The sequence below is a fragment of the Gopherus flavomarginatus genome, chromosome 1, assembly GCF_025201925.1.
Source record: "Gopherus flavomarginatus isolate rGopFla2 chromosome 1, rGopFla2.mat.asm, whole genome shotgun sequence".
In the NCBI taxonomy this organism is placed as follows: Eukaryota; Metazoa; Chordata; order Testudines; family Testudinidae; genus Gopherus; species Gopherus flavomarginatus.
This window is the reverse complement of record NC_066617.1, coordinates 154,008,866-154,022,150: the sequence shown is the minus strand read 5'-3', so window position 1 is coordinate 154,022,150 and position 13,285 is coordinate 154,008,866. Positions and strand designations below refer to the sequence as shown.

Genomic DNA, 13,285 nt, shown 5'->3' with positions numbered 1-13,285 from the left:
TGTGTGTGTGTGTGTGTGTGTGTGTGTGTGTGTGTGTGTGTGTGTGTGTGTGTGTGTGTGTGTGTGTGTGTGTGTGTGTGTGTGTGTGAGAGAGAGAGAGAGAGAATGGAAGCATATGCTGATTTTCATGCTTACATTGTACTCTCAATAAATGTGGTGTATTGCCTTATCCCCTTTTAAGAGATTCCATGTGCTTCTTATAAGCATAACAACTAGACCAGCACCTAAAATACCAACATATGAGTTACTAGGAAAAACAAATAGGAACAAGCTAGACTGCTACAGGTCCCTGTAGAGAAATATCATATGAGCTGACTAGCTCACCCCTATGAAATGCAGCAAACTAATACAGACTCTCACCAAATACAGAATAAGTGACTGTATGGCAGCTATGGAAATGGGGAGGTGCAAAGCAGGGTTTAAATCCAGAAAGGAAGTGACAGAACACCTAATGTATAGCTTGTTCTGCCAACCAAGTCTCACTGAACTGAACTGAATAACTGATCTGCACGTGTGAGGAAGCTCACTGTACACATGCATGACAGTGTGGGTGGAGGTATGGGGAGCTCATCGTGCACCTGCATGACGAGGAGGGTGTTGTACAGGAGGGGGTTGTGGGGAGCTCACTGTGGGTGTGGGAAGGTGTTTGTATGGTCCCACCATGCACGTACATGACTAGGGGGGGCCATGTTTGTGGGGAGCTCACTGTGCAAATCCACGACTGTGCGTATGTGGCTGTTTGTGGGGAGCTCACTGTGCACATACATGACTGTGGTGGATGGGGGGGGCTCTTTGTGCACATGTCTGTGAGGCGCTCGCTGGGTGTGTCTACCATGGAACTGGAAAGAGTAATTCCTAGTTCGAGGGACATACCCATGTTAGCTCTGATCGAGCCAGCATGCTAACAGTAGGGTGAAGCCATGGCGATGCGAGTGTACCTGTCTGTGATGCTAGGCACCTACTCAGGTAGCAAGCCTCTGCCACCACTCACAACATCTACATTGCTTCTGTTGGCATTAACTCAGTACAAGCTAATGTGGATCTGTCTACCTGTGCTGGGAATTACACCTATTAGCTCCAGCGCAGAAATGCCCACTGTGTGGGTGGGGTGCAGGGGGTGCATGTTTAGGGGCAGCTGAGCTGCCATACCTGCCCTGACCGACTTGTGAGCTGTTATTTTTTTGTTTTGTTTTTTTAAACCTTACCTGCCACTGCTGCTTGCATCTGGGATCCCTTCCTGGGCACTGCCGAATGAGCCCTTCCAATCTGGCACAGTGCGTAGGGGCACCTGAGTGGTCTCAATCTCCGGAGAGCCCTCTAAGGAGAGAGCTGAGTTGATCAGCTGCTGGATGCTCTTCTGCATGTGCTGCTCTGTGGCCCTTCCAGTCTTGACACTGGGTTTCATGGCTGACGGGGAAGTTTCAGGGGTGGCTGTGACTGGCTGGATTTGCAGAGGACCTGCCAGCTCCGGGTCCCCTCCAGGCTTGAGACTTCTCTGGGTCGGCACATCTGGGATGTGACTCCTGATCACTGGTTCCTGGCCCGAGACCGCATAGGCATATTTCAGAATAGTGTTGATATTGGAGTGGAGGCGGATGTCAGGATGCAGCAGGGGAGTCTGACTCATGGGCCTGGGGTCTGCCTGACCCAGCGCTGGGGGAAGAGCAGACAGAGAGCAAGTGAAGAAGGGACTGATCCTCACCCTCACTTCTTGGGAGTGTATCCCTACAAATAAACACACACACTGCACGTACACACACACACACACACACACCCTGTGCAGCTAGGCCTCTTTCAGATTCATGTTCCCTTAGGTTTGCACAGACTCTCACACCCCCACTGGCTGCTGAGCTGCACACACTTCCTTGTGATACGTGCATGCCCAGCCACGTGTCCATACACTGTGCATACACACAACCCTTGTCCCACATTGCCAGGGATGCGCACTCCTACACCCACCTTGTAACACATTGGCCTGCTCCACCATACACACCTGCATGTCCCACTGCATTCACACATGTTCCCTTCCCTGCCATCGGGCCCAAACGCTGCAGAGAGCTTCTCAAAGAGTCAGGACACAGGGGAGGGCCACAGGGAACACAGGGGATGAGAAGGGCATGCAGAGAAAGAACCAGAGGTGAATATGGAATTCACGCAGCACCATGGTACCTGCTTCGCTAGTGGACCCAGCACGGGAAGACCAGTTGCTTTTTGCCCAGGAGCCCATGGTATCAGACACCTCTCCTTGGGCACGATGTTCTTTGGAGGGATCCATATCAGGACACAGGATCCGCTGAACAGGGGGTAAGGAAGGTGAATCTAGAGACCCCACTGTACCATCCCCCCTGAAGCCCACACCTCCAGTGCATTACACTCAAATGAGACCCCTCCCGCTACTGCCGTAATGCCTGTTTGAGATAATCCCAACAAACGCTCTCACCTCTGCTGCAATAATCCCTTGACATGCCTCCTCTCCACTGTGATAATCTTCTCAACACAACCACCGTGGAAACTCCTCCCCTCAACTGTGACATCCCTCTCTGAAACCCCTCCCCTCTAGTGCAACAATGCCCCCCAAAGCCGTCCCTTCCACTGCATTAATCACCACCACACCCCGGCCACTCCACTGCAATTATCCCCCCTAAACTCCACCCCCTTCACACTTATAATCTGCCCAAACCCCTCCCATACAGTGCAATAACCCCTCAAGCCCTCCCCTCCACTGTTATAATCCCCTGTAAAACCCTCCCCTGTGGTTCTCTCAGTAAAGTTACAGCCCTGCAATAATCCCTCCCCTCCCCTAAGAAAAGCCCCTCAAACACCCTCCTCTCCACTGTGATAATCTCCCCCAAAATGTCAACCCCTCCACTTTAATCCACCCAAACCCCTACCATCCACTATGAAAAATCTCCCCAGAAACCCCTCCCCTACATCACAATAATTCCTGTGAAACCCCTCCTTTCCAATTCAATAATCCTTCCCAAGCCCCTCCTCTGCCATAACCTCTCAAACCCTTCCCCTCCACTGAAATAATCCCCCAAGAAATGCCTCCCCTCCATTGTGACAATCCCCCAACAAGCCCCAACCCTTGACTATTCACACCCTACACACTATAGTAATAACCTTTGTACAAACTATGCCTTGTAAGGTAGCATTTGAAAAAAACTCATTATTTGCTGGTTAGTATTGTCCTGGTAACACACGTGTGGCAATACTTTGTGCGAAGTCATAAGATTTCTCTGTATGCTATTATTAACCCTTGTTCCAAACCTCACAGCCCTGCCCAGGCAGAAGTCAGGTCTGCCCAAAGCAAAAGAAGGAACGTGTGCATGCTTTAATGTGCATTTAAGCGGTAAACAGAGTCATCATGTAGAGAGGGGGAACAAATGAACTTCAAACGGGGAGCGGGAGGGACAGCAGGAAATATCCTTCCACACAGACTTTTTGGCTCCTGGATCTCTGCTGGAAATGTTTTTCAAGAGGGAGACCGAAATGATAAAAAGGAAGGAGAAACACCCCAAAGCACCCCAACTCTCTCCCTGCCTATTGCATTCACTGCACCTGAACAGACAAAGAAAGCAGTGATTGGATGCAGGAGTGGGGGTCCTGACCTAAAGAGATGTCAGTAAGACTGCTGAAAGCAAGTTGTGAGAAAACTTTGCTTTGAATCTAACATAGTTTGTTAAGCTAGACACTAGAAAGTGTTTTATCTTCATTTTTCTTGTAACCATTTCTGACTTTTATACCTCATCCCTTGTACTCACTTAAAATCTCTGTCTTTGTAGTTAATAAACTTGTTTTAGTGTTTTATCTAATCCAGTGTGTTCAAGATGAAGTATCTGAGTAACTCCATTTGGGAGTAACAAGTTGTGTGCATATTATTCCCTTAAAGAAATAGTGGACTTAATATATTTGTACTGTCCAGGAGAAGACTGGGCAGTACAGGACATATGTCTCTGCGGGGGGGGGGGGGGGGGGGGGGGGGGGGGGGGGATCTAATACTGGTGCTGTGTTGGGATCACCCTGCAGTATAACCAAGGCTGGTAAAAGCCAAGGTGTGGCAGGCTGGCTGCAGCACACACACAGACATGGCTGGGAGTGACTTACATGCTGGAGACTGTGAGCAGTCCAGGTTGGAGGCTGCAGCAGCAAGGCATTGTAAAGGGCACCCCAGGTTATGGGACAGGGGTGAAAAAGGCGCCCAGCAGTGTGAATTGTACCCCTGGTACGTCACACCTTCCGTTCTGATGCAATAACCACCACCACACCATCTCTCTCCACTGTGATAATCCCTTTGAAACCCCATCCCTCCACTAAGATAATCCATCCCTGAACTATAGTAATACCCCCCTAGCCCCACTCCACTGCAACAATCCTCCTGAAACCCCACACCTCCACTGTGATAATCCCCTTGAAACCCATTCCCTCCACTGCAATAATCACCTTTAAGACCCTCTTGTGACACTCTGTGCCTCAAAGCAACAACCTGGCACTCACATAGTTACCATGGTGACATGATTATGATATGTTTTGTACAAAGTATGCCTTGTGAAGTATCACTTTGAAAGTCTTGATCTGTTGAACATTAATATCCTGTTGGACTGTATGTGCTATCATTGTATGTGGAGTTATGAAGTTTTGCTGTGTGTGTGTTACTGAAATGTGTTATGACGTTGGAAACGCCCACAACCAGCCTTTCGGGTACAACAATAGGGCAGCCAGAAATGGATGATGGCCCATTAAGAGGAACATACACTCACAAGGACTGTCCCAGGTACCGTATATAATGGAGACTTCTCACAGATAGCATGTAGGCAACGGAGACTGTTTGTTTGATTCACATCATAGCAACGGATCTTTCCAGCAGGCTGGAAGAAGCTATAAAAGGGGAAGTGACATCGTCGCTTGACCTCTTTCCCCCCACAACTCAGCAATTGGAAATAGGCCTGTAGAACAAAGACTGAACTGAGGAGGTGGTCCCAGGCTGGAAAGGAGAATCCCAACCTGTGCCTTAAAGAACAATACCATTAGGGTGAGACATTTCTTGATTCAACTCCTGTCCAGACTATAGAACTCAGATTGCGGTTTTACTTTTATGTCTTAGCTTTGATCTCTATGCATGCCACTTATAATCACTTAAAATCTATCTTTCTGTAGTTAATAAATCTGTTTTTATATTTTACCTAAAACAGTGTGTTGTTTGAAGTGGTTGGGGAATCTGCTCAGGAACAAGAGCTGGTGCACATCTACTTTCCTTTGTAGAAGGGGTGGACTGGTTAATCAATTTATGCTGGTTAGGCTTTTGACCAGGGTAAGAGGGTACAGCTCTGGGATCCTTGGCTGGATAGCGGGGGGCTGGCTGGAGCCTCTCTATTGTTAGTTCATAAGAGGGTCTAGGAAAAATATTCATGTAACTCAGCAGGGGGTGTCCCTGCCTGTAGATGGCTGTGTACCTGAAGTGCAGTACCTGGAGAGGATTGCAGCTAGTCATAGCATAACAATGGGAGAGGGAGCCCAGGTTGGTGAGACAGAGAGCTCAGCAGTACCCCTGCTCCAGATTGCACACCGGGGAACCCATCACACCTCCCTTCCACTATGACAATCCCATTGAAACCCCTGCCCTCTATTAAAATAATTCCCCTGAAGCCCCTCCCCTCCATTGTGATAATCTCCCCTGAAACCACAACCTTCCCCTCTTCTACAATAATCTGTCCCTAAACCCTCCCCACATTGCAATAATCCCCTTGAAAACCCTTCTTTCCAATGAGATAATTCTTCCAAAACCCATTCACTGTCATAACCCCTGGAATCTCATCTTCTCCACTGAATTAATCCTCCCCTAAACCCCTCCCCTCCTCTGTAATCCTCTTCAAACCCCAAACCTTCACTTCAATAATCCTCACAACGTCTACCCCTCCACAATGAAAATCCCCCCCGAAACCCCTCACCTCCACTGTGACAATCACCTTGAAAACTCTCCTTTCCAATGCAATAGTAATGCCCTTGAAACGCCTCCCCTCAAGTGAACTATTCCCCTTTGAACACCCTCCCCTCCACTGCAATAATCCCTCTGAAACCCCTTCCCTCTTGCCAGAATCCCATCCCCTTCCCTCCTCTGTGATAATCCTGCCAAGGCCCTCCACTGCATTCATCTCCCCAATGCTCTCTCCCCTCCACTAGGATAATCCCCACAACCCTCCCCTCTCCACTGTGATTATCCCCTTTAAGACCCTCTTCTCCAAACTCTTCCATTCCACTGCAATAATCCCCCTGCAAACACCCTCCCCTCTGTTGTGATAATGCCCTTGAAATCCCTCCCCTCCAATAATTTGCCCCCGAATCCTGCCCCTCCAATAACCCTCCCAGAAGCCCCTCTCTTCCAGTGATAATGTTCACAGAAGTCATCACCTTTCATTGTGATAATCCCCTTGAAATCCCCCTCCACTACAAAGTCCTCTCAAGCCCCTCCCCAACACAGCAATAATCCTTCAAACTCCTCACCTTCACTGCGATAATCTCTCCCTCTCTCCCACAGTGATAATCCCCTCCAAATTTCTGCACTCCACTGCAACAATCCCCCCATAACCCCTCCCCATTACTGCAATAATTCCATGGAATCCTCTCCCCACCACTGCGATAATCCCCTCAAAACTCCTCCCCCTTCCCATGTGATAATCCCCTCAAAGATCCTCACCTCCTCTACAATAATCCCACTGATACTCCTCTCCCACTGAGATGATCCCCCCAAACACCCTTCCCCCCATTTTCTTAATTCCCCACAAAGCACTCCCCTCCTCACTATAATCTTTCCTAAACACCTCTCCTCCACAGCAATAATCCCTTGAAACTCCTTCCCTCTATTGAGATAATCCCCCGAATCCACTCCCTCCCACTGCAATAGCTCCCTAAAACCGTCTGCTCCACTGTAATAATCCCTCAAATTCCCTTCCCTCCGCTGCAATAATCCCCCCAATTCCCTTACTGCAATAATCCCCCCAACCTCCATATTCTCCTGTGATAAATGAAGCAGGGTAGCTCCCTTTTATGGACACCCAGCCAGACAGTAGCTATAAAATCCCTCTCAGTGGCTATTCTCTAATTTCTCTATCTGTTAAGGGTTAAAAAGTCTGACTGCTAAGCATAGGTAAAAGGAAGTGGGTGGGCACCCAGTCAAAAGAGCCATGGGAAGGCTAGAACTGAAACAAGACTCCCCTTTTGTCTGGCTGTTGTTGTTCTGGGGGAGAGGCAGACGGGGAGCAGTTATGCTGTGAGAAGCTTGGGCTGGGTATGAAAAATTATCACTATCATACCTAGAAACTACTCATCTAAAACTCCAGAGTAGCGGGTGGTCACCCGCTCCTGCCCTGAAGGGCTTAAAACAGCCCTTGGTGAGGGCTACGGTAGGGGAAACCTGGGCTGATTTGGGGAAGGAGCCACAGCTGGGGCCGCGCCCTGATCAGGGTGCAGCTGGCCCTATAAAGGGGCTGCTAGGCTGGAGCTCAGACAGAGTCTCTCTCTGCTTCAGAGACGGGGGTGGGGTCTGCCTGCTGGGAAGCTCACGGTGCCTAGAGTGAGGCAGGGCCGGGGAAAGGCCGGAGGGGCTGGGGAGCTCCAGGTTGGCAACTCCCTAGGCTGCAGGGCCTTGCCCAAAGCTGCATAGAGGCACTGGGTTGCAGAGCGAGGCAGCAGGTCCAGACCCAACCTTGTCTATGATGAGTGGCTGACGCTGCAGTCTGCCCCAGGGCGTGGGGCGAGTTGGTGACTGGCAGTAACCTACAACTGAGGTGAGGCAGGGAGAGTGGGTGGGGGTTCCCGGGGAGGGGAGACCCTGAGAATGAGGAGCGTACTGCCAGGGGGTAGCACCCCAGATAATGGGGCACCGAAGTTCAGGGAGGGACGTGGGCACTCAACGGCAGCAGGACACAGGCCTGCAGAGGGCGCTCTGGAGGCTGGAGAGCTAAATCCCTGAGACAACCAGCAGGAGGTGCTGTGGGGATGAGTCCCACACGCTTACATCCAGATATGTAAGCAGATCAGGAAATGTCTAGGAAGACACAATTAGGTTTATCCCTTTTATTTCTTTATGGCTTGTGGATTCCTGTGTGTTAACCCCAGGTGCTTTTGTTTTGCTTCTAACTTTAAACTGGACCTCAGGAGAACTAATCTTGATGCTTAATCCCTGTAATTGTATGGGGATTTTTGTTTAATTTTTGTTTTAATCTAGCAAAAACCTAAATCCCAGATGTATTTTCTTTTTTAAAAAAAAAGTAATAAAATTTACCTTTTTTTAAAAACTAGAATTGCATTTGTGTGTCCTAAGAGGTTTGCGCACATTTGTTTAATTAGCTGGTGGCAACAGCTGATGTCCTTTGTTTTTCTTCTGAGCTCTTCCCTGCGGGGGTGGGGGAGGGGGCGCTTGAGGATACCCCACAGGAAGGAATTCCCAAGTGAGCCTTCCTGGGTTCTCAAAGGGGTTTTGCACTTGGGTAGTGGCAGCATCTACCAATCCAAGGTCAGAGAAAAGCTGTAACCTTTGGAGTTTAATCCAAGCCTGGAGTTGTCGCCATTAATTTTTAGAGTCCTTGTGGGCCCCCACCTTCTGCACTTGAAGTGCCAGAGTGGGGAATCAGCCTTAACACCTCCACTGCAATAATCCCCCCAAATCCCCAGCTGAGCAGTGAACAGCGAGGCTAACAAAGGGAGTTTGACTGGGACCTGTCTGAGAGGAACTACGCTAAGTGCTGCATTAGGGGGGCTGAGTATCTGAGTATCTGTTGTGGGGACAGTTCGTCAGTTTGACCGTGTGCTTCATTGTTTGAAAACTGTGAAATGGGAGTGCTTTGTTCCAGGTGGGCCTTGAGTGGGCCTGATTGATTGAGTGGAGGGTAGCTTTCATCTTACAGGCTTCTCTGAGAAGTAATTGCAACAGCTGAGGAAGCTCTGAGAAGGAAGGTGATATGGATGGGGAGTGATCAGCTGTTGTGACCTGCACAGGATGTGACATGTTTGTCTTTCTTCACAGGACAGAAGTGACTTTGTCTGTACAAAGTACAAGTGGTCTCCATATTGGAAGGGACAGTTCAAGGACTGGAGAAACAAGTATCAACCCTGTGTTGCAGAAGAGAAAATGAAGATTTCCTGGACAGACATCAGGATATGCTTCCGCGGGCACACATTCTGAAGATTCAGAGCAGGTTGTGCAGCAGGAACAGAAGGAGGGTGACTAAAACTGGCAGCATGTGACCTCCAGAAGAAGAAAGAGGAGCATCCATGTACCAGCAATGCAGATACAGATGAGCAACTGTTTTCATGTTCTCTCCACAGGTACTAATGTAGAGAGTGGACTAGATGATACAGCTGAGGGAAGGGAGCAGGAGGAGACCCCACTGATTGGAAGGCATGAGATGCATTGTCCTAGGGATAGGGGTTCCACAACCACCGTCTCAAGAGAAGGAGGTGGGTGGTAGTGGTTGGGGACTCCCTCCTAAGGGGGACTGAGTCATCTATCTGCCGTCCCAACCGGGAAAATCGAGAAGTGTGCTGCTTGCCTGGAACAAGGATTCACGATGTGATGGAGAGACTGCAGAGACTCATCAAGCCCTTGGATGGCTACCTCTTCCTGCTTCTCCACGTGTGCACCAATGATACTGCCAAGAATGACCTTGAGCAGATCACTACAGACTACATGGCTCTGGGAAGAAGGATAAAGGAGTTTGAGGCGCAAGTGTTGTTCTCGTCCATCCTCCCTGTGGAAGGAACAGGCCCAGGTAGAGACCATCAAATTGCTGAAGTTAACGAATGGCTACGCAGGTGCTGTTGGAGAGAAGGCTCTGGATTCTTTGACCATGGGATGGTGGAAGGAGGACTGCTAGGCAAAGACGGACTCCACCTAACGAAGAGCGGGAAGAGCATCTTCACAAACAGTCTGGCTAACCTAGTGAGGCAAGCTTTAAACTAGGTTCACTGGGGGAAGGAGACCAAAGCCCTGAGGTAAGTGGGATACTGGGAGGAAGCGCAATAGGGGAGGACTCCTGTCTCATACTGAGAAAGCAGGACGATCAGCGAGTTATCTTAAGTGCCTATACACTAATGCAAAAAGCCAAGGAAACAAGCAGGGAGAACTGGAAGTCCTGGCACAAGGAATGATGATGTGATTGGAATAACAGACTTGGTGGGATAACTCACATGACTGGAGTCCTGTCATGGATGGATATAAACTGTTCAGGAAGGACAGACAGGACAGAAAAGGTGGGGGAGTTGCACTGTATGTAAGAGAGCAGCATGACTGCTCAGAGCTCCAGTATCAAACTGCAGAAAAACCTGAGAGTCTCTGGATTAAGTTTAGAAGTGTGAGTAACAAGGGTGATGTCATGGTGGGAGTCTGCTATAGACCACCAGACCAGGGGGATGAGGAGGACGAGGCCTTCTTCCAGCAACTAACAGAAGTTACTAGATCACAGACCCTGGTTCTCATGGGAGACTTCAATCACTCTGCTATCTGCTGGGAGAGCAATACAATGGTGCACAGACAATCCAGGAACTTTTTGGAAAGTGTAGGGGACAATTTCCTAGTTCAAGTGCTGGAGGAACCAACTAGGGGCAGAGCTCTTTTTGACCTGCTGCTCACAAACAGGGACAAATTAGTAGGGGAAGCAAAAGTGGATGGGTGAACCTGGGAGACAGTGACCATGAGATGGTCGAGTTCAGGATCCTGACAAAAGGAAGAAAGGAGAGCAGCAGAATACAGACCCTGGACTTCAGAAAAGCAAACTTTGACTCCCTCAGGGAACTGATGGGCAGGATCCCCTGGGAGAATAACATGACAGGGAAAGGAGTCCAGGAGAGCTGGCTGTATTTTAAAGAATCCTTATTGAGGTTGCAGGAACAAACCATCCCAATGTGTAGAAAGAATAGTAAATATGGCAGGCAACCACCATAGCTTAACAGTGAAATCCTTGCTGATCTTAAACACAGAAAAGAAGCTTACAAGAAGTGGAAGCTTGCACAAATGACCAGGGAGGAGTATAAAAATATTGCTCAGGCATGCAGGAGTGAAATCAGGAAGGCCAAATCACACTCGGAGTTGCAGCTAGTAAGAGATGTTAAGAGTAACAAGAAGGGTTTCTACAGGTATGTTAGCAAGAAGAAGGTGGTCGGGGAAAGTGTGGGCCCCTTACTGAATGGGGGCGGCAACCTAGAGACAGAGGATGTGAAAAAAGCTAATGTACTCAATGCTTTTTTTGCCTCTGTCTTCACGAACAAGGTCAGCTCCTAGACTTCTGCACTGGGCAGCACAGCATGGGGAGGAGGTGACCAGTCCTCTGGAGAAATAAGTGGTTCAGGACCATTTAGAAAAGCTGGAGGAGCATAAGTCCATGGGGCCAGATGCGCTGCATCCAAGGGTTCTAAAGGAGTTGGCAGATGTGATTGCAGAGCCATTGGCCATTTTCTCTGAAAACTCATGGTGATCAGGGGAGGACCCGGATGACTGGAAAAAGGCTAATGTAGCGCACATCTTTAAAAAAGGGAAGGAGGAGGCTCTGGGGAACTACAGCCTCACCTCAGTCCCTGGAAAAATCATGGAGCAGGTCCTCAAGGAATCAATTCTGAAGCATTTAGAGGAGAGGAAAGTGATCAGGAACAGTCAGCATGGATTCACCAAGGGCAAGTCATTCTTGACTAACCTAATTACCTTCTATGATGAGATAACTAGGCTGACCAGAGAGCAAGTGTCAAAAATCGGGACAGGAGGTGGGGGGTAATAGGTGCCTAGGTGAGAGAGATCCCAAAATCGGGACATCTGGTCTTCCTAGAGATAACTGACTCTGTGGATGAGGGGAAAGCAGTGGACATGTTGTTCCTTGACTTCAGCAAAGCTTTTGATATGGGCTCCCACAGTATTCTCGCCAGCAAGTTAAAGTAGTATGGGCATAGAAAGCTGGATAGATCATCGGGTTCAAAGGGTAGTGATCAATGGCTCAGGGTCTAGTTGGCAGTTGGTATCAAGAGGAGCACCCCAAGGGTTGGTCCTGGGGTCAGTTTTGCTCTACATCTTCATTAATGATCTGGAGGATGGTGTGGATTGCACCCTCAGCAAGTTTGCAGATGACACCAAACTGGGAGGAGTGGTAGATACGCTGGAGGGTAGGGATAGGATACAGAGGGACCTAGACAAATTAGAGGATTGGGCCAAAAGAAGCCTGATGAGGTCAACAAGGACAAGTGCAGAGTCCTGCACTTAGGACGGAAGAATCCCATGCACTGCTACAGACTAGGGACTGAGTGATTAGGCAGCAGTTCTGCAGAAAAGGACCTAGGGGTTACAGTGGACGAGAAGCTGGATATGAGTCAACAGTGTGCCCTTGTTGCCAAGAAGGCTAATGGTATTTTGGGCTGTATAAGTAGGGACATTGCCAGCAGATCGAAGGACGTGATTATTCCCCTCTATTCGGCATTGGTGAGGCCTCATCTGGAGTACTGTCCAGTTTTGGCTCCACACTACAAGAAGGATGTGGAAAAATTGGAAAGAGTCCAGTAGAGGGCAACAAAAATGATTAGGGGGCTGGAGCACATGACTTATGAGGAGAGGCCGAGGGAACTGGGATTATTTAGTCTGCAGAAGAGAAGAATGAGGGCGGGATTTGATAGCTGCTTTCAACTACCTGAAAGGAGGTTCCAGAGAGGATGGATCTAGACTGTTCTCAGTGGTGGCAGATGACAGAACAAGGAGTAATGGTCTCAAGTTGCAGTGGGGGAGATTTAGGTTGGATATTAGGAAAAACTTTTTCACTAGGAGAGTGATGAAGCACTGGAATGGGTTACCTAGGGAGGCGGTGGTAGAGGTTTTTAAGGTCAGGCTTGAAAAAACCCTGGCTGGGATGATTTAGTTGGGGATTGGTCCTGCTTTGAGCAGAGGGTTGGACCAGATAACCTCCTGAGGTTCCTTCCAACCTTGATATTCTATGATATTCTCTACTGCAATAATCCCCCTGTGACGCATGGCTAGAAAGGGTTAAACAGCCTGCAAAATAAATAATCCACAGAGGACATGTGGGAGATAATGTTTGTGTTTGTGTTTTTGTGTACTTACATATGTATGACTAGGGTCCACAACGTAATCAACAGTCCCTGTCTATGCTGCATTCTGATAATTCAGAGATCAAAAGAACATCCTACCATTTAAATGAATTGTAAACGTGGAATCTCTCCCTATTCATCTCTCTTTGAAATGTACTGTGAATGGTGGAGGAACAAGCAAATGGCCTTATGTTAATTTGAATAGCTA

The 13,285-nt window shown here is 48.7% G+C and overlaps 1 protein-coding gene across 1 annotated transcript in view; it reads right to left on the bottom strand.

Moving 5' to 3' along the window:
- Positions 1-13,285, bottom strand: part of ACRBP (acrosin binding protein) — a 59,838-nt gene that overhangs the window by 24,973 nt on the left and 21,580 nt on the right. Inside the window, exons 4-5 of the mRNA XM_050967455.1 lie at positions 2,170-2,293; positions 1,206-1,653 (exon numbers count right to left, since the gene is read on the bottom strand). Of these exons, the coding sequence (XP_050823412.1) occupies positions 1,206-1,653; positions 2,170-2,293 (572 nt within the window). The remainder of the gene's footprint in view (positions 1-1,205; positions 1,654-2,169; positions 2,294-13,285) is intronic.